The sequence below is a fragment of the Homarus americanus genome, unplaced genomic scaffold (genome assembly GCF_018991925.1).
Source record: "Homarus americanus isolate GMGI-L3 unplaced genomic scaffold, GMGI_Hamer_2.0 scaffold8226, whole genome shotgun sequence".
Lineage (NCBI taxonomy): Eukaryota > Metazoa > Arthropoda > Malacostraca > Decapoda > Nephropidae > Homarus > Homarus americanus.
The window spans coordinates 2,326,792-2,350,002 of NW_024717620.1; the positions used below are offsets into that span (position 1 = coordinate 2,326,792).

A 23,211-nucleotide genomic window follows, 5' to 3' on the forward strand; every position below is an offset into this window, starting at 1 on the left:
GATAGTGATGTAGAAGGTGGTGATTGCACACATGATGACCATAGAGATGACTGGTGAGAGATTGGTGAGGGTGGCGAGGGCCAGTGAGGGGGCGTATGTGGCCGCACCCATGTAGAACAAGTAGGACACAACCTTGAACAGCATCACCAGTGTACGTAACGTCCGTGACTGGAACCGTAGTTCTAGATACTGTAACACGAACCACAGTGCATTAGTTACAGTGGTCATGTCTAAATACATAGTCATTCACCACAACACTGCTGAACTAAGCGATAATCTCGTGTAGGTCAGTGTCAAGATTAACAGCAGTATATCTCAATCACTGAAAGAGCTACAGTAGTGATATTTGTCATACATAAGTGCTAAGGTCACGTCACATCTCTCTAGAAGGGTGGGTGTGTGTTGGTAATGTTATTTTTTCAGTCGCGGTCTGACCACGTAAGGGGACAGACTTGTGCCCGTAGGTGCTCCTGTCCTCCCGATCGTCACACAAAGGCCACCTCAGTCTCTACCTACCCCTTCGCAGGCAAGTGTTGCCAGCGATGAGGGGACGGGGTCGACGTAAACGCCCCAGAAGAGGCGTCCCCTCTCTCATGGATACAGACATTTTAGATACGGATAGTCATAGTGCATCCCACACCCTGCAAGAGTCAGACCTCAGTGATAGTGACAGTAACAGTAATGTTTCTATGGGAAACACTTGCCGGAGTGGCAACCCCAATGCCAAGGGCAGCGAGCTTTCCATCACTACCCGCCCCTCTGCCAACCAACCAAGTAAGCTGAATCTGCACTTCCCCAAGGACTCAATGAAAACTGTCGAGGAATGGTTTAATTGGACAACAAAGTATTGGAGACGACACGGTCTCACCATTCAATTCCGAAAAGGTAAGAACCGTAACTTTATCAACTGTCAGACACCTGAGGTCTATGAAACACTTAGTACTGTTGGCTTTGACGGGGTTGTCCTCGTGCCTCCACCAGCTGACGCAGCGGAATGTTGCCACATCCTAGTTAAATAATTGCCCCTATACGCTGAAGTCGAAGATGCTCGTAACTTTAATCCACGTATACTCAGTATACGTCGACACTAGCGGGGGAAGATCCCACAAGCTTCTGTCATAGTTAAATGGAAGGGGAGGGAGTGCCCAACCACTGTTGAGGCCCACCCAGTCCTCCCTCCCTCCACGTGATCGTCCCAGATGTCGCTTCTGTTCACGTAACCATCACTCCTCTGTCTATGTCCAGAAAATCAAAGACCACCTCAATGTTGGCAGTGTGGGCTATGTTGTTGACCCCAGGTGTTGTAATTGTGGTGGCTGGCACAATGCTGACTCACGGCAATGCCCCAAACGTCTGCCTGTCCCAGGAGAAAAGCCCCCCCGGAGGCAGCCTCAACCTACACCCCAGCCTACCAGGCCGCATCTCTCTACGTCCCCTCCTCTGGCTACACCTTCTTCAACAACACCTGCCACTGCCTGGCCTTACCTGACTGCAACACAGCATCCCCGACCGTCTCCTAACTCAACTACTACTGGGCCTCCTCCCCGTCTCTACTCTGATGCTGTCAAGCCTTGTGCTCCCACCAGTGCCCCCACAACCCCCTCCAGTGACACGACACAGCTCATATCCCTCTTACACGAATTTACCAACCGTGTTGAAAGACTCTTTGATATACTCTGTACCGCCATCTCCGACCTACACCGACTACCCCTACCTCCAACTGCTACCCAGTCACTCCCCTCTTCTGGTTTGACACAAGCTGGTAGCCCCCCTGTGTACCCATGTTGCTTACGGCCTACTCCATCGCCGCCTGGCATCACTGCTGACGTGGCACATACCGAGCCTGCCCCGGTGTGTCCGCCTGCTCCCGTCCACCCAATGCAAACCGTGCCTACTCATGGACCCAAGGACACCACCCCCGGCTCCCCATCCCCCACAGGCACGCCGGCACCTGGGGCCCATCCACTCCAGTTCTCCACATCAATTGACCACCATGCGGATATGCTAGTGGACTACGTATCTACGCCAAGAAGGATGTCTCCTACCAACCTCTCGACAACCCCCTTGAAGCCGACACTACCGAAGTACTCTCCATCACACTCGCACTAAAAGTATGTCCTTCAATATTGTCAATGCCTTTGACCTGGCATGAATCGGCTACTTGTGCAATTAACCAGGCCGTTTACATATATTAATTATTTGGGTTTAAGTAACGAAATCCAAACAGTAGTCCCTTGTTTTATTATAAAAGGATTGTATATATAATTCCTGAGTGTAGATCGACCGTAAGTTCCACTGTATAGGAGTGAATGAGAAAGGGACGGCGTTTATGTATTATAAACGTTAGGTCACGTCCTTACGATATAAGTTGAGGTGAGCGACTGAGGAGTGAGGGCCTCACTGTGCGGGCTTACAGATATGCTGACGATGGGTCTCTTCCTCCTGGGAGAGTTGCCTCTCACGTGTCCAACTCATGTCTTACTCATAGACAGTGGAAAGTTACAGGGTGGTGAATCTGAATATAATATCAGATGTATTGACCCATTTATATAATATGTTTTGTTGATGAGACAGGGGCCCACTACATCGCTCGGTCACCTACCAGCCGAGCTCCGTGAGGCCTAAATAACTCACAGAGTACAGTACATCCTAGACAACCCTAACCATGTTATAAACAGATATGTAGACACTAAGCTGGGGATTCTACTACTGTAGGGGTATTAGCTACTACAGGGGACCTAGACTTTAGTATCGTACGGGTTAGTATGTTATGAACAATGTTGAATTTGGATGACACTGCCCTGTAATAACAGAACAGGAACATAATTGCCAGAATTAACAAAATAGAGGGAATTGTAAAACTCGGTAGTGCAAATTCCTGTGATAGGTAAAATGGCAAGTTATTTTTCAAATCAGCAAAATGTGTCTCGTTCAAGAAAGCTAAAACTTTTAATTTCTCTGATACTATTTGAATATCCTTAATAGTGAAATTCATTACAGGAAGTTGAATTAAAGCAGATTTGAGTTTTATATTTAAAGCAAAATGCTGATGAGTAGGCAAGGTCCGTAATGTACTACAACTAGCTGCTTAACACCATCATGGCATTTTAAAATGACAGTAGTGAGATTTGGAAAGAACAAATACTGCACATTGTGAAGGTGAGCGTGGAACACAGTCTTTAGACTAACTGGCCTATAACTGCATTGTGCTAGCGCTGTGCGTACATTTGGTTGTATGACTGCCAATTCACATATTCCCTCTGCAGCAGGAATAAACGCGAACATGTAGGCTGGACATACGTGTAGGTGTAGATAAGACGACTTACACCGTGACAGAACCTCAGAATCCTCTATTGATAACAATGAATATTCTTCATCTACTAAGAAAAGATCTTTAGGCCTATCTAGGGTATACAGTGTGTCGTTCACAAACCAGGGGAAGGGTTCTAAATGCCATGCATTAAACTCATGTTGCTCTCGCATAGGAATGTGGATCAGAATTGCATTGTGCGTGAGGGTTGACTCCAACAGTGGGTAATAATAGTGAACCTCATTGTCATTAAAAATAGGAGTTAAATGATACTGCAACTTGGCTATTTTTAAAGCTTCAAGAAGCGTCTGCACAGGTACAAGCTTCGCGTCCACACGTCCTATCCCGGCATCTACAATGTAAACGCCTTAGTTAAGGACGTTCAGGTTACGGCCAAGTCGAAGGGAATGATTGAAACCCGTCTTTTGACGCATTCAATATTTATTGATGATTGGTCAAAACCTGCAGAGGAGAAGGCGTTCATAATATTACAAGGTGATCCATCTGATACATAATTAGTTAGTCTCACACAATTTTATCTTAATTACAATTTATTAAACATACTGACATAACACAAAGTTCATAACTCTATTAATCTTAGCTTCTCTTCACTCTGCGTTGTCTTATTACTCCAGGTTAGGCAGAAACGAGTAGGCGTAATTATTCAACAATATTTCAGTACCGAGGGGTATGTCATCACTTAGGCTGTACTTACAAGTGCGGGTCAATGCACATCAGTATGGTGTTCCAAGAGAAAACAGTATGGTCTTCACAGCATCACTAGAGAGGGCGATCTGTCTCATGGAGGGGCGGGCAGCCACCGCCACCAGTCTAAGACAGTCCACTCAGCAGAACCAGGACTTGTCTGTAAACACTTCTACATCTGGCGAGGTCACAGGTCGAAAGATTTAATGGCATCACACGCCAGCACTGTAGCTGAAGCCAGCGGCGATAGCATACAATGCTGTCTATTAGTTCATTTTTAGAGGTTGCAATTTTATGAACTGAAATTTCCGCAGCATGCAAATATTCTGTGAAATAAAGGAGCCATTCTAATGTCGAGATTGCTTTCTGTAACCTAGTAACAATCCTCGAAACTTGGTTAGACTCCACTATGATTGCATTAACCTTTGATTCTAAAGCAGTAATCGCGTGAAAGGTTTGAGAAATAACAAGATTCTGTTGAGATACAGCCTGAACGACAACCTTTATTCGGTCCCCCAATTTAGCTACATCATTGGCCGTTGCCGTGCCAAACAAGGCGCTTTGGATGAGACCCACAAAATTAAAGAGACCCCTTTTTCGTCGTGCCTGAGAATGCACTTCTTTAGCAAGATCAGCTTGAGACGCAGGTAGATTTTTCCCAACATCGACGAGAAACTCGCGAAGGTTCTGGAGACGAAAGTGTAGAACGTCTATAGTTTGTGAAACTATTGTCGAATTCTTCGAAGCTGTGCTGAGACCATGAAGGATGTCCAATGCTGATTGTAGTTGGCCGTCGACGTTTTCCATCTGACGCGGAAGTTGGAGTAGTGGATGTAGTTCATACTTGATGTTCACCACGTCCTCAACTATGAGAACGCGTCCGAGAGGTGCCACAAGTGCACCTGGTTTGAGGACTGATGTGGACATGTCCGTCAACACAACGGTGCAACAACAGAGTAGAAGCAACACACTGAAGATCCAAGCCATTCTGTAAGGAATTGCAAACGATTTAACGTCTACTCGCAGAACGTAGTTTCATACAATAGTCATTTGGGACACTCTGCTTCTGAACAGTCTGTAAGGATGTATCAATCACATTATCATCAACTGGAGGTAAGACATTTATCTGGGTCTTCTTCAGACGATCCGCGTGCACGACATCTGCGATCTGTGCATTAGGCTTCCAAATTTTGAATTTGTTGCCTGATTCTTTTGAGATTATGCGGAATGGACCAGAAAATTTTGCCGAAAGTTTGGAGTTCCTTTCAGGTTCTCTTAACATAACAGCGTCCCCAACGTTTAATGCGACAGGTTTAGCATGTTTATGTTGTTTGATGATCATTTCGGCGCGCGACGCCGCTAGATGTGATCGTACTTGGGTATGAATATCTGTAAAGACATGAATTTGTTTTGCAGCAAAATCATCCATATTATAAACCGGGTATGGCGCATCTGTAAGGATGTCGTAAGGCAGACGTTTATCTGTACCATAGACAATATAGTAGGGTGTTTTGCCCGTAGAGCTATTAACTGACCCATTAATCGACGCTGCAACCTGCGGTAACCAATCCTCCCATGCGTATTGAAAACCACTGACAATTGGACGCAGTATTTCTAGGATTTTACGATTGGTTCTCTCAACAAGGCCATTAGCCTGTGTATGATAAGATGTCACAAAAGTTTGTTTAATACCATATTGTGCACAAATTTGCGCTACTAGCTGATTCTTGAACTCTGTGCCATTGTCAGAGAGCAGAACTTTAGGCGTAGTATTTGGACATAAAAGATTCATCACTAATGCATAGGCTACTGCTTCGGCCGTTTTGTTTTTAGTGGGACCAAGACCACGAACCTTGAAAAATGATCCATACACACTAAGACGTAGGTTGATCCCCGATGACTCATTGGGAGTTGTAACAAGTCAATAGCGACTGTGTCAAACGGACGGTCTGGTGTAGGATATTGTAGAATAGGGGCCGGTGATCCTGTAGAAATTTTATGTTGAGCACATGCCAAACATTTAGCAATGTGTAATTCTATGTCTTTCTTCATTGTGTTCCAGAAATACTTCTTTCTTAATTCCGCTAAGCATTTGTCACGACCCTGGTGACCTGCCTGTGGGACATCATGGAACAATGTCATTACTGCTTTGCACAACGTGTCAGGTACGACTATTTGAGACACATTACCCTCAGGAGATTTTCTCGTCCTATTGAGTATGTTATGTCGTAATTCAGACTGACTTAAGGGAAGAAATAACTTGGGGAGTTTAACATCCTCGCCCGATTCGAGGGCAAAAATAACAGCTGACCAATATGGGTCGCATCGTTGCTCATCTTCCAGTTGCGAAAGAGTGAATGTTGATACAGGAATGACTGGTGCTATATTTCTTGACAGAGCGTCGGCGACAACATTCGCCCTCCCAGGTAAATACCTAAATTCGGGGTCACACTCTTGAATTGTCAGATACCAGCGTGCTAATCTGCCTGATCAGTTTCTGCCATGGAACAGTTCGGTGACTGCCTCATGATCAGTAAAAACAGTTATCTTGTAGCCAAAGATAATGTCTTTGAACTTCTTAAGTGCCCACACAACGGCTAACGTTTCTAAATGCGTTACCGAATAACGTGTTTCAGCATCAATAAGTTTGCGGCTTGCAAAAGCTATCACTCTAAACTTCCTACGCGTATCCTCTTGCATGAGCACTGCTCCGATTCCAAGTCGAGAAGCGTCAGTACAGAGTGAAAATGTTGAGTGTAGTCTGGGAATGCTAGAACCGGGGCATTGGTAAGCGCTGTCTTCAATGCCGTAAAACTATCTTCGTGTTCAGCGTCCCATATAAATATTGGATCTTTTTTGAGCAACCTTGTTAGGGGCGATGCTAATGTTGTATAGTTCTTGATAAAGGAACGATAATATCCAGATAAGCCGAGAAGGCTACGCACATGATCAACTGAGGTAGGACGTGGGAACTGAGATACAGTTTTGACTTGTCATTAACTGTGAGTATGCCCTCACCGTCGACTACATGACCAAGGAAATGGATTCTGGATTTTAAAAACTCACACTTTGAGAGTTTTATTTTGAGTCCTGCTGTGGAAAGTTTGGCCAACACTTCACGCAGTTTAATGAGATGGGAATCGACGTCCTTACTGACTACTATTAGATCATCCAAATAAGCGCAGACTGTGTTCCCAATCAATCCGGCAAACAGGGTGTTGATCATTCTTTGAAATGTTAGTGGGGCATTTCTGAGACCAAATGGCATCCGGAGGAACTCAAAGTGGCCAAGAGGCGTGCTAAATGCCGTGATTTCTCATCGAGTGGTATTTGCCAATACCCAAGAAGCAAATCTAAGTTGCTAAATACCGCATTATCCTTGCCTAAGGATTGCAATATGTCGCTCAAGATAGGCATAAGGTACCTATCAGGGATCGTTTGATCATTGACGCGCCTGAAATCTATAACAGGGCGCCATCCACCATACTTTTTCGGGACGAGGAATAATTGGCTATTAAAAGGGGATTTTGAGTGTCTAATAACATTCTCATCTAACATACCCTGTACCATATCTTGCACTACAGCGCGCTGGCTATGAGGTAGTCTGTAAGCTGGTACATAAATAGGGCTGGTTCGCTCCTTTAAAGCTATATGATGGGATGTTAAATCTGTCTGACCTAGCGTTTCCCCTGGCAAGGCGACTATATTTCTATAGTCGGCAAGCAGCTCTAAAAGGCGTGTCTTGCCCTGGGGATGATCGATCACCTTAACATGTGGCGCTATTTGATCTATCCTGGCCAGTCGAGTCTGTTGGCATTTCGCAACAATACCTCGAATTGGGAATTTTGCAGGCCGCACTTCGACATTGTTGTGATATACTAGAAAATCACACAAATAACAACCTTTCTTTAAGATTCGCTGAACACCTGTTCGATTTAGAATCAGTACGTCGGTCAAACCACCAGGGCGTATAGTGCTCAGGGTAGATTCACATAACAGCCCTTTTACCTTGCATGTTTCTGGGAGACACACAACATCTGTGCCCGTGTACACGTTGAGTAGTTCGACAGTTGCTTTGGTGATTTCCTCATTTTGGTAATGGAGAGTACTCTTCAACACTGCTGGTACGATCGTCCAACTCTTCCTGCTGTAATCACGCTGGGAAGGTGTGTGGTTGAGGTTGAGAGATATCTCTGACGCATGATCCGCCTTCCTCTTAATAGGATTGGTAGACAACACTTTCGTCCTACCTTTGAGCATAGGTTCAGAATGACTCATTGCTGTGTAGGAAACACCTTTAAACGTAACACTATTATTACGTGGAAGAACATCTATCATGTTCTTTCGAAGAGTTGGTAGACCAAGTAACCCGTCAGCTGGCAAATTAAACTGCTGAACTATATAGAAGTCCGCGTAGAAGGGAGAACCACGTCTTGAGAATCTGAGTGGTAACGTCACCATTCCTTTGATGCTCAGCTGAGTACCTGAAACTCCTTCGAGCTCAGCGTTACTAGGCCTCCATTTGAAGTTGCGGTGAGGTAATTTACGTTGTAACTCGTGATATGATGTCAAGGCCAATACATTAGCGCAAGCACCTGTGTCTATATCAAGAGCCAATCTTTTATTATCCACTCTCACCGGTACTGACAACACTTCCACTTTGCTAAGCGCCGCTACAAATGAGGCCGCTATAGAAGTGCTGTGAGGAGGGGTGGGGATTACCCTATCTATCCCTCTCCTTGTTGTGGTGTGCGCTGGTCTTCCCCCGATGACTTGTCCTGGGGACGTTTCTGCTTGCGCTTATACGACACCTCCGTTTCACTAAGGTCCACTGCCCTAGCCTTTATTAGTATATCGCACTCATGTGAACTATGAGATGTCGATTTGTGAAGAGCGCACCATTTGCGCGCTTTCTGGTTAAGAGGAGGTGCTGGTCTGGCTGCCTCACTGTATGACCTTGAGAATAGCTTTGCACCGGGTGTGGCCTTAAAATTTGCACTATTACCTCAAAGCTGAAAACAATCTTCCATTTCGTGGCCACGTTTATAACAATGTGCGCATCGTAAAGATGTTTTTTGTTTATATTTCAGGTGGGGAGGTGCAATCGGAGCTAAGTGTGTCGCATAAGGAGTCTGGGAGGGAGGCATGTGCGCCATCTGAGGCACATGTGCGACCCTATCATCATCTTGACCTGTGAAATTTCGAACATAGTCGCCACGCTGCATGATATTAATAATATTATCAAGTTTAGGTGTGGTAGTAGTACTGGCGTAAGGGTTAGAAGAAGCCATTGTAGTGTTAGTATTCTTACTTCTAACATAAGGCTGGGTTAATAAGGTTGTTACCGATTTAGCAACAGACACACTATCACCTGTAACAGGGGTAACTGTTTTTGTATACTTAGGTGAAGTACTATATTGATTACCAGATCGTAGGGTACGACGGTTTAAGTCGTCAAACGATTCCTCAATAACTTTCTCACTACTTCCTACCGAATCGTTAAACTGTGTTCCCGACTCAAAGTTAATGTCAGTCTTTGCTTGATCATCGACGAGTTGGTTATATGCAAACAGTTGCGCTAGGCGTTCAATGACATCAACATTAGACATGGGAAACTTAAAAAATTATCTATTAGTCTCTCGTGGGTCAATGAATACTTAACAGTAAAAGCAGATCACTTGCCTCTCATTTACAAGATAAATGAATATGAATTGTAGTTAATAATTAAACTATCAATAAGAAGACAGACACTTAAAAACCACTGTAAATTATAGAATTTCAATACATTAATTTTACATTCGACACTTTATCATTGAAATAATCCTATCCGACGAACCTATCGGTGTGAAGATATCTCTCGAACGTGTTCATGTGTGTATAATTATGTAATTTAAATACCTATTTATACAGGGTGTTACGTCTGTATAGAAAACGTGATCCTTCAAGCCGAGTTCCGAGTCGAGTCTTGTGTGGAGGGTGGGCGGGGCCTCTTCCTGGTGATGCGTGCGCTGCTCCTGGTTTCCTTGGCAACGAAGAGACGCTTCTACCTTGGCGAGAGACGAGTCCACTTCAAACTAGGGTTGGTTCTCCACAGTCGATCAGAAACTGCTGATGATTGGTAATCACTCTGTTCGTTGCTAGGTCGCTAGCGAGACTGCCGTGTGCCAAGTCTTCACAGTCTACGTATATATGGAGATCTGTATGATGATATCGGAACTTCGTAATTAACGCTGGCTACACAACAAAACTGTTCAGCTGCTTGTGAAATATCAATTGTTAGTCCAAGTTATGAAACCTTTCTTCAACACTGCAACACTGTAACTAGAAAATGCTGAGTGGGGCCTACTTCAACGGGCACAAACTGGATATTCACCAACAGGCTGTGATATATGTATATTACGAATTCTGCACGTTTTTGTATGTGACAGAGATAAGGAGCACTCACTAAATATCGTCTCGATACGGGATATAGTTTTAAACACTCGGATTATGTAACGCGTCACTGTTGTGTGTTTTCTGTTTTTCACAAAAACACTGACTGTTTGATACGACTACCAGTTTAAGAATCCGTACACACCACTTGCCACCTATATGAATCGGCTACTTGTGCAATTAACCAGGTCGTTCACATATATTTATTATTTGGGTTTAAGTAACGAAACCCAAACGGTAGTTCCTTGTTTTATTATAAAAGGATTGTATATATAATTCCTGAGTGTAGATCGACCGTAAGTTCCACTGTAGAGGAGTGAATGAGAAAGGGCCGGCGTTTATGTTTTATAAACGTTAGGTCGCGTCCTTACGATATAACTTTCTGTGAGCGACTAAGGAGTAAGGGCCTCGCTGTGCGGGCTTACAGATATGCTGACGATGGGTCTCTCCCTCTTGGGAGAGTTGCCCTCTCATGTGTACAACGCATGTTTTACTCATAGACAGTGGAAAGTTACAGGGTGGTGAATCTGAATATAATATCAGATGTATTGACCCATTTATATAATATGTTCTGTTGATGAGACAGGGGCCCATTACAGGCACTAGGGACCTGCCACACTTTGCCATAAACAGATAAATTGTACCGGGAATTTTCCCCCCCGCACTCATCATTCTGTCACTTTATGTAACTTGCTGACAAAACCCATGAACCTTCAGGCTTTTACTCCCTTAATGCATGAGTCAGAAAGGCAAGCATGAACTCCGCATGCTTCCCAGATGGGCACTGTAAACGCTTCTGCGCTTCACCTTGCACAGGATGTAAGGGGGTGCCCAATAAACTAGCCCCCTCGGGGGCAATCTAATCTAAATCTAGTACTGTTGTTTTAGTGTAGATGTTTCATCTGGCTGTAGTACAATACTGACACTTCACTCACCTCAACTAACATGACCAATACATCACATGAGTAAAGGCGATCAAGCGTAAGTTAGTGATTCATGATAAGAAATGTGGACAAATTGGAGATGCAAGTTGTTTTTTCTTCAGTATATTGGTTAGTGTGAGTGTAGCGGGTCGGTGAGTTTCAGGCCGTGGTCAGGGTGTAGTCTTCCGTCTCATTACTATCATGATACATATGCGCTTTACATGATCATCTGTCTGTTAGTACACACTGAGACCATTAAGAAAACACTATTGAACAGTTCTCAAATAATTCATGGACATGGAGAGTTAGGCGGCGCTGCGTGAGTAGACTTGTCAAGATTATGGCAAGTCAAGGTTCCAAAATTTGCACTAAACTTTATGCTATTTTTGGCATCCTTCTTATTATTACAGTTGAGGTGGAGTAATGCTAAGCACAGTCTTTGATGTATGATGAAACACATTTTAAGATCAGAATTTAATCTTAATCCTTTCACAGCGGGTTTCATAGCTGAATAAAATCGCCTGGCGGTAGCCAGAATGAAATGGCAAGTGCGTGACACGCGGTGAAAGGGTTAATGAGACCTGAGTTATTAACAGATTGACTCACCTCATTTAACGAGATAATTTTAAGATTGTAAACAATGGGCAGTATGACTTGGTGTAGCAACACACACGCAGGGATGCCGCCCAGTAAAGTTGTCCACAGCTGTGTACCGTACAAGTACACCTCAGTGGCGTTACCTGTTGAAGGTTACCAAGGTATAAAAGACAGTACAGTGGTGTAAGGCGACACATTGATGACATGGGGTTAAACAAGTGACCACGCTAACCTAATATAGACAGCCATGGTATGAGTGGTGTAAGAAGACGCATTGATGACATGGGGTTAAACAAGTGACCACGCTAACCTAATATAGACAACCATGGTATGAGTGGTGTAAGGCGACACATTGATGACATGGGGTTAAACAAGTGACCACGCTAACCTAATATAGACACAGCCATGGTATGAGTGGTGTAAGGCGACACATTGATGACATGGGGTTAAACAAGTGACCACGCTAACCTAATATAGACACAACCATGGTATGAGTGGTGTAAGGAGACACATTGATGATATAGTGTTAAACAAGTGACCACGCTAACCTAATATAGACAACCATGGTATGAGTGGTGTAAGGAGACACATTGATGACATGGGGTTAAACAAGTGACCACGCTAACCTAATATAGACACAGCCATGGTATGAGTGGTGTAAGGCGACACATTGATGACATGGGGTTAAACAAGTGGATAGACACAACCATGGTATGAGTGGTGTAAGGCGACACATTGATGATATAGTGTTAAACAAGTGACCACGCTAACCTAATATAGACACAACCATGGTATGAGTGGTGTAAGGCGACACATTGATGATATAGTGTTAAACAAGTGACCACGCTAACCTAATATAGACACAACCATGGTATGAGTGGTGTAAGGCGACACATTGATGATATAGTGTTAAACAAGTGACCACGCTAACCTAATATAGACAACCATGGTATGAGTGGTGTAAGGAGACACATTGATGACATGGGGTTAAACAAGTGACCACGCTAACCTAATATAGACACAGCCATGGTATGAGTGGTGTAAGGCGACACATTGATGACATGGGGTTAAACAAGTGACCACGCTAACCTAATATAGACACAGCCATGGTATGAGTGGTGTAAGGAGACACATTGATGACATGGGGTTAAACAAGTGACCACGCTAACCTAATATAGACACAGCCATGGTATGAGTGGTGTAAGGAGACACATTGATGACATGGGGTTAAACAAGTGACCACGCTAGCCTAATATAGACAACCATGGTATGAGTGGTGTAAGGCGACACATTGATGACATGGGGTTAAACAAGTGACCACGCTAACCTAATATAGACACAACCATGGTATGAGTGGTGTAAGGCGACACATTGATGACATAGGGTTAAACAAGTGACCACGCTAACCTAATATAGACACAGCCATGGTATGAGTGGTGTAAGGAGACACATTGATGACATGGGGTTAAACAAGTGACCACGCTAACCTAATATAGACACAGCCATGGTATGAGTGGTGTAAGGAGACACATTGATGACATGGGGTTAAACAAGTGACCACGCTAACCTAATATAGACACAGCCATGGTATGAGTGGTGTAAGGAGACACATTGATGACATGGGGTTAAACAAGTGACCACGCTAACCTAATATAGACACAACCATGGTATGAGTGGTGTAAGGCGACACATTGATGACATGGGGTTAAACAAGTGACCACGCTAACCTAATATAGACAACCATGGTATGAGTGGTGTAAGGAGACACATTGATGACATGGGGTTAAACAAGTGACCACGCTAACCTAATATAGACAACCATGGTATGAGTGGTGTAAGGAGACACATTGATGACATGGGGTTTAACAAGTGACCACGCTAACCTAATATAGACACAGCAGATATGACGCCACCCAGCAGAGAGAACGCCACGGGCACGGGAGACAGCGTCCTGCTGCCTGTCAGGTAATCCTGTGAGGACACTCTTTTTCGATTCTTGAAGGCACTGTACACACCGATGCCGACGGACATGACCAACATAAGGATGAACACTGTGTAGTCCACCACCGTGAACTTTGACCCCAAGAGGTGATCATCTGTCGCTACTTCTTCACTTGTCGCCCACATCTGTAACAAGAACCAGTCCTGTATGATAAAGTTTGGTAAACACAAACATTGTCTCTAACTAGAAAACATAAAGTATAGGAGAGATTGATGAAAGCTCTTCTCTGACGCCAGTAGCGGAGTTAACTACAAACTACACACACAACAAAGTAGCAACAAGAATCATATATATTCACACTACTTATGGTCAGGATTTGTATAATAATTTATTGATAATAATATAAACACCTTTTGTTATACGGACTACACAACAGTACAGTATAGGACAGTACTGTACTGTATACAGTACAGCATAGTATAATACAGTATAGTAGAGTACTGTATAGTATACAGTACAGTACAGTACAGTACAGTACAGTACAGTACAGTATAGTACAGTATACAGTACAGTACACCAAAGTACAGCAGAGTACAGCACAGTACAGTACAGCACAGAATAGTACAATACAGTACAGCACAGTACAGCACAGTTCAGTACAGCACAGTATGGTACAGTACAGTACAGAACTGTACAGTACAGTACAGCACAGTATAGTACAGTACAGAACAGTATAGTACAGTACAGTACAGCACAGTATAGTACAGTACAGTACAGCACAGTAAAGTACAGTAAAATACAGGACTGTACAGTACAGTACAGCACAGTATAGTACAGTACACTGCAGCACAGTACAGTCAGCACAGCATAGTATAGACCAGCACAGTATAGTATTGTACAGCACAGTATAGAACAGTACAGTACAGCATAGCACAGTACAGTACAGCACAGTATAATACAGCACAGCACAGTATAGTACAGTACAGCACAGAATAGTACAGCACAGCACAGTACAGCACAGCACAGTATAGTACAGTACAGCACAGAATAGTACAGCACAGCACAGTACAGCACAGTATAGTACAGTACAGTACAGCACAGTATAGTACAGTACGGTACCGTACAGTATTCAGTACAATATACAGTACAGTACAGCACAGCACACTATAGTACAGTGCAGTACAGTATACTGCAGTACAGTACAGTATAATACAGTACAGCACTGTATAGTACAGTACAGTACAGCACAGTATAGTACAGTACAGCACAGTAGAGTACAGTATAGTACAGTACAGTAGAGAACAGTATAGTACAGTACAGTATAGCACAGTATAGCATAGTACAGTACAGCATAGTACAGAAAAGCACAGTATAGTACAGCACAATACACTGTACAGTGCAGTACAGTACAGCACAGTACAGCACAGTACAGCACAGCTCAATACAGCACAGTATGGTACAGTACAGTACAGGACTGTACAGTATAGTACAGCACAGTATAGTACATTACAGCACAGCACAGTATAGTACAGTACAGTACAGCACAGTATAGTACAGTACAGTACAGCACAGTATAGTACAGTACACTGCAGCACAGTACAGTCAGCACAGCATAGTATAGACCAGCACAGTATAGTATTGTACAGCACAGTATAGTACAGTACAGTACAGCATAACACAGTACAGTACAGTATAACACAGTACAGTACAGCACAGTATAGTACAGCACAGCACTGTATAGTACAGTACAGCACAGAATAGTACAGCACAGCACAGTATAGTACAGTACAGCACAGAATAGTACAGCACAGCACAGTACAGCACAGCACAGAATAGTACAGCACAGCACAGTACAGTACAGCACAGGGTAGTACAGTACAGTACAGCACAGCATAGTACAGTACGGTACCGTACAGTATTCAGTACAATATACAGTACAGTACAGTATACTACAGTACAGTACAGTACAGTACAGTATAGTACAGTACAGCACCATATAGCATAGTACAGTACAGCACAGTACAGAACAGCACAGTATAGTATAGTACAGTACAGCACAGCATAGTACAGAACAGCACAGTATAGTACAGTACAATACACTGTACAGTGCAGTACAGCACAATACAGTACAGTACAGTACAGTATACAGTACAGTATGCAGTACAATACAGTACATCACAGTACATTACAGTACAGTACATTAGAGTACATTACAGTACAGTACAGTATACAGTACAGTACAGTACAGTATACAGTACAATATACAGTACAGTACAACATATAGTACAGTAAACAGTACAATACGTTATACAGCACGGTACATTACAATACAGTATATAGTACAGTATACAGTACAGTACATTACAGAACAGCACATTACTGTACATTACAGTACATTATAATACAGTACAGAGTACAATGCAGTATCATACATTAAAGTACATTATAGTACATTACAGTACAGTACAGTACACCACACAGGACAGTATACAGTACAGTACATTAAGTACAGTACAGTACAGAACAGTATACATTACAGTACATTAAGTACAGTACAGTACAGAACAGTATACAGTACAGTACATTACAGTACAGTACATTAAGTACAGTACAGTACAGTATACAGCACAGCACAGTACATTACAGTACAATACAGTATACAGCACAGTATACAGTACAGTACAGTATGGTACAGAATACAGTACAGTATACAGTACAGTACAGTACATTACAGTACAGTATACAGTACAGTACAGTATACAGTACAGTATACAGTACAGTACAGTACATAACAGTACATTACAGTACAGTACAGTAGGGTACATTACAGTACAGTACAGTATAAAGTACATTACATTACAGTACATTACAGTACAGTAGAGTATATAGTACATTACAGTACAGTACAGTATACAGTACAGTACAGTACAGTATACAGAACAGTACAGTACAGCTATACAGTACAGTACAGTATACAGTACAGTACAGTACATCACAGAATATTACAGTACAGTACAGTACATTACATTAGAGTATACAAAACAGTACAGTACAGTACAACACAGTATAGCACAATACAGTACAGTATAGTATGATACAGTAAAGCACAGTACAGTACAGTGTAGTATAGAATGGTACAGTACAGTACAGTATAGCACAGTACATTACAGTACAGTATGGTACAGTAAAGTACAGTATAGTACAGTCCATTACAGTACAGTATGGTACAGTACAGTACAGTTCAGTAAGGTACAGTATAGTACAGTGCAGTACAGTACAGTACAGCACAATACAATATGGTACAGTACAGTATGGCACAGTATAATATAGTATAGTATGGTACAGTACAGTACAGTACAGTATGGTACAGTACATTACAGTACTGTGCAGTACTTTACAGTACAGTACATTTCAGTACAGTACAGTACAGTACAGTACATTACAGTATAGTACAGTACAGTACAGCACAGTCAGTATGGTACAGTGCAGTACAGTACAGTATGGCACAGTACAGTACAGTATAGTATAGTATGGTACAGTACAGTACAGTACAGTACGGTACAGTACAGTACATTACAGTACAGTACAGCATGGTACAGTATGGTATGATGCAGTCAGTATGGTGCAGTACAGTACAGTATGGTACAGTACAGTACAGTATAGTACAGTACAATATGGTACAGTACAGAACATTACAGTATGATACAGTACAGTACAGTAAAATATGGTGCAATACAGTACACTATAGTACGGTACAGAACAGAACAATACGGTACAGTTCAGTATGGTACAGTGCAGTACAGTACAATATAGTACAGTACAGTACAGTGCAATATGGTACAATACAATACAGTGCAGTATAGTACAGTACAATATGGTACACTACAGTACAATACAGTACAATATGGTACAATACAGTACAGTATGGTAGAGTACAGTACAGTACAATATGGTACAGTACAGTACAGTATAGTGCAGTATACAGTACAGTACAGTAAACAGTACAGTATTCAGTACAGTACAGTACATCACAGAATATTACAGTACAGTGCAGTAGAGTACATTGCAGTACAGTACACAATACAGTACAGTACAGTATACAGTACAGTGTACAGTACAGTACAGTATGCAGCACAGTACAATACATGACAGCACAGTACATTACAGCAGAGTACAGTACATTACAGTAAAGTATACCGTACAGTACAGTACATTACAGTACAGTTACGTACAGTATACAGTACAGTATATAGTACAGTACAGTATACAGTACAGTACAGTACAGTACAGTACAGTACAGTGCACTATACAGTACATTACACTATACGGTACATTTCAGTGCAGTACATTACAGTGTACAGTACAGTACATTACAGTACAGTATACAGTACAGTACAGTATACAGTACATTACAGTTCAGTACATTACAGTCCAGTACAGTACAGTATGCAATACAGTACAGTACATTACAGTACAGTACAGTACAGTATACAATACAGTACATTACAGTACAGTACAGTACAGTACAGTATACAGTACATTACTGTACAGTACATTACAGTACAGTACAGTATATAGTACATTACAGTATAGTACATTGCAGTACAGTACATTGCAGTACAGTACAGTACAGTATACAGTACAGTACATTGCAGTACAGCACAGTACAGTACATTACATACAGTACAGTACATTACAGTACAGTACATTACATCACAGTACATTACAGTACAGTACATTGCAGTACAGTACATTACAGTACAGTACTGTACAGTACATTACAGTATGGTACAGTACAATACAGTACAGTACAGCACAGTACAGTATGGTACAGTAGAGTATGGTGCAGCACAGTACAGTATAATATGGTACAGTACTGCACAGTACAGTATGGTACAGCACAGTATAGTATAGTACAGTACAGTACAGTACAGTACATTACAGTATAGTATAGCACAATACAGTACAGTACAGTCCAGTATGGAACAGTACAGTACAGTACAGTATAGTACTGTACAGTACAATACAGTATGGTACAGTACAGTACAGTATAGCACAGTACATTACAGTACAGTACATTACAGTACAGTGCAGCACAATACAGCACAGTAAGTATGGTACAGTAGTGCACAGTACAGTATGGTACAGCACAGTATAGTATAGTACAGTACAGTACAGTACATTACAGTATAGTATAGCACAATACAGTACAGTACAGTACAGTATGGAACAGTACAGTACAGTACAGTATAGTACTGTACAGTACAATACAGTATGGTACAGTACAGTACAGTATAGCACAATACATTACAGTACAGTACAGTATGGTACAGTACAGTACATTATAGTACAGTACAGTATAGTATGGTACACTACAGAACAGTTTAGTATGGTACAGTATAGTACAGCACAGTACATTACAATACAGTACAGTATAGTATGGTACAGTATAGTATGGTACAGTATAGGATGGTACAGTACAGTACAGTACAGCACATTACAGTACAGTATGGTACAGTTCAGAATGGTACAGTATAGTATGGTACAGTATAGTATGGTACACTACAGTACAGTATGGTACAGTACAGTACATTACAATACAGTACAGTACAGTACAGTACAGTATGGTACAGTACATTACAGTACAGAACAGTACGGCACAGTACAGTACAGTACAGTATAGTACAGTACAATATGGTACAGTACAGTACAGTGTGGTACAGTACAGTACAGTACATTACAATATGGTACAGTACAGTACAGTACAATATGGTACAGTACAGTAAAGTACAGTACAGTACAGTGCAGTACAATATGGTACAGTACAGTACAGTACAGTATGGTACAGTACAGTACAATTTGGTACAGTACAGTACACTATGGTACAATACAGTACAGTACAGTACAATATGGTACAGTACAGTACAGTACAATATGGTACAGTACAGTACAGAACAATATAGTACAGTGCAGTACAGTACAGTACAGTATAGTACAATACAGTACAGTGCGATGTTATTTACTTAGACTTTAGCAAAGCGTTTGACAGAGTACCGCATCAGAGGCTCCTAAGAAAAGTTAAGGCTCATGGTATCGAGGGGAAAGTTTTAAACTGAATAAAATCATGGCTCACCGATAGAACACAGAGGGTCAGAGTAGATGGTGTTAAATCTGAGTGGGGCTGTGTAACCAGTGGGGTTCCCCAGGGGTCAGCACTGGGCCCACTCTTGTTCATAATCTACATAAACGATCTACAGGTAAATACTGGGATCAGCAGTGACATAAGCAAGTTTGCGGATGACACCAAAATAGGGCGTAGATTAATTCAGGGCAGAATGCAAATGCACTACAGGAGGATTTAAATAAACTGCAGTAATGGTCAGAAAATTTTCCAATGAAATTCAACACCAGCAAGTGCAGCGTACTTAATATTGGAAGAACAAATACTGTCAATGTATACAGCCTTACCAACATCAACCAAGAATATTAGGTTTTATATCTAGAAGTGTAAGTAATAAGAGTGCAGAGGTCTTATTGCAACTATATCTTGCGCTAGTCAGGCCGCACCTCGATTATGCAGTTCAGTTCTGGTGCCCTTATTATAAAAAGGATGTCAATTCACTGGAGTCGGTGCAGCGAAGAATGACGAAAATGATTCCGGGACTTAGAAACCTTCCATATCAAGATAGATTAATGAAACTAAACTTGCATTCCCTAGAAAGACGAAGAGTGCAGGGAGATATGATAGAAGTATTTAAGTGGGTGAAAGGAATCAATAAAGGCGATATAGATAAAGTTCTTATAATATCCGAGCAGGATAGGACTCGGAGTAACGGAATTTAAGTTGGATAAGTTTAGGTTTAGGAGGGAGATAGGAAGGAACTGGCTCACTAATTGGGTGGTGGACGAGTGGAACAAGCTTAGCAACGTTGTAGTAAGTGCTGGAACTCTGGAAAGTTTCAAAAGGAGGCTAGATAGATTCATGGATGATAGAGAGTGGTAGTAACACTCGACAGGAGCTGCCATGCTCAGGCCAACCGGCCTATTGCAGACTCCTTATTTTCTTATGTTCTTATGTACAGTACAGTACAGTACAATATGGTACAGTACAGTACAGTACATTACAGTACAGTACAGTACAGTACAGTATGGTACAGTACAGTACAGCATGGCACCAGCTTTAATCTCAGCAATATGTCCTTCTTAAGGTTAACTTATTATTATTAATGTTATTTTACGTCATGACCAAGGTACAGTTTCCACACATGTTTGCTTCTCCCATATTTACACTGCAATACTTCTTATGTAACCCATTGTGTAGTTGATGACGTCAGGAAGGAGTGTTGTTGGTGCTGGCAGACTGTGTTGTTGGTGCTGGCAGACTGTGTTGTTGGTGCTGGCAGACTGTGTTGTTGATGCTGGCAGACTGTTGTTGGTGCTGGCAGACTGTGTTGTTGGTGCTGGCAGACTGTGTTGTTGGTGCTGGCAGACTGTTGTTGGTGCTGGCAGACTGTTGTTGGTGCTGGCAGACTGTGTTGTTGGTACTGGCAGACTGTTGTTGGTGCTGGCAGACTGTTGTTAGTGCTGGTAGACTGTGTTGTTGGCTTGGTGCTGGCAGACTGTGTTGTTGGTGCTGGCAGACTGTGTTGTTGGTGCTGGTAGACTATGTTGTTGGTGCTGGCAGACTGTGTTGTTGGTGCTGGCAGACTGTGTTGTTGGTGCTGGCAGACTGTGTTGTTGGTGCTGTGGCAGACTGTGTTGTTGGTGCTGGCAGACTGTGTTGTTGGTGCTGGTAGACTGTGTTATTGGTGCTGGTAGACGGTGTTGTTGGTGCTGGCAGACTGTGTTGTTGGTGCTGGTAGACTGTGTTGTTGGTGCACAGACTGTGTTGTTGGTGCTGGCAGACTGTGTTGTTGGTGCTGGCAGACTGTGTTGTTGGTGCTGGCAGACTTGGTGTTGTTGGTGCTGTGAACTGTGTTGTTGGTGCTGGCGGGCTTCTGTGTTGCTGGTGCTGGCAGACTGTGTTGTTGGTGCTGGCAGACTGTGTTGTTGGTGCTGGCAGACTGTGTTGTTGGTGCTGGCAGACTGGGTTGTTGATACTGGCGGAGCTGTGTTGTTGGTGCTGGCTTGGGCTGTTGTTGGTGCTGGCAGACTGTGTTGTTGGTGCTGGCCAGACTATTTGTTGGTGCTGGCAGACTGTGTTGTTGGTGCTGGCAGACTGTGTTGTTGGTGCTGGCAGACTGTGTTGTTGTTGGTGCTGGCAGACTATGTTGTTGGTGATGGCAGACTGTGTTGCTGGTGCTGGCAGACTGTGTTGTTGGGGCTGGCAGACTGTGTTTGTTGGTGCTGGCAGACTGTGTTGTTGTTGGTGCTGGCAGACTGTGTTATTTGTTGTTGGTGCTGGCAGACTGTTATTTGTTGGTGCTGGCAGACTGTATTTGTTGATACTGGCAGACTGTGTTGTTGGTGCTGGCAGACAGTGTTGTTGATACTGGCAGACTGTGTTGTTGGTGCTGGCAGACTGTGTTGTTGAATTGCTGCTGGCAGACTGTGTTGCTGGTGCTGGCAGACAGTGTTGTTGATACTGGCAGACTGTGTTGTTGGTGCTGGCAGACTGTGTTGTTGGTGCTGGCAGACTGTGTTGTTGATACTGGCAGACTGTATTTGTTGGGGTGCTGGCAGACTGTTGGTGCTGGCCAGACTGTGGTGTTGTTAGTGCTGGCAGACTGTTGTTGGTGCTGGCAGGTGTGTTGTTGATACTGGCAGACTGTGTTGTTGATACTGGCAGACATGTTGTTGGTGCTGGCAGGCTGTGTTGTTTAGTTGCTGGCAGACTGTTGTTGGTGCTGGCAGACTATTTGTTGTTGCCTGGCAGACTGTGTTGTTGATACACTGGCAGACTGTGTTGTTGATACTGGCAGACTGTGTTGTTGATGCTGGCAGACTATGTTGTTGGTCTTGGCAGACTGTGTTGTTGGTGCTGGCCAGACTGTGTTGTTGATACTGGCAGACTGTGTTGGTGATACTGGCAGACTGTGTTGTTGGTGCTGGCAGACTGTTGTTGGTTCTGGCGCAGACTGTGTTGTTGGTGCTGGCAGACTGTGTTGCTGGTGCTGGCGGGTGTGTTGTTGGTTCTGGCAGGCCGTGTTGTTGGTGCTGGCAGACTGTGTTGTTGGTGCTGGCAGACTGTTGTTGGTGCTTTGCTGGCCGAGACTGTGTGTTGTTGATACTGGCAGACTGTGTTGTTGGTGCTGGCAGACTGTTGTTGGTCTTTGCCAGACTGTGTTGTTGGTGCTGGCAAA

At 43.0% G+C, this 23,211-nt stretch overlaps 1 protein-coding gene across 1 annotated transcript in view; it reads right to left on the reverse strand.

The window, feature by feature from the left end:
- LOC121858962 (sodium-coupled monocarboxylate transporter 1-like) overlaps positions 1 to 23,211 on the reverse strand; it is a 92,193-nt gene that overhangs the window by 44,629 nt on the left and 24,353 nt on the right. The window contains exons 9-11 of the mRNA XM_042355620.1: positions 13,851 to 14,094; positions 11,977 to 12,110; positions 1 to 189 (exon numbers count right to left, since the gene is read on the reverse strand). Of these exons, the coding sequence (XP_042211554.1) occupies positions 1 to 189; positions 11,977 to 12,110; positions 13,851 to 14,094 (567 nt within the window). The remainder of the gene's footprint in view (positions 190 to 11,976; positions 12,111 to 13,850; positions 14,095 to 23,211) is intronic.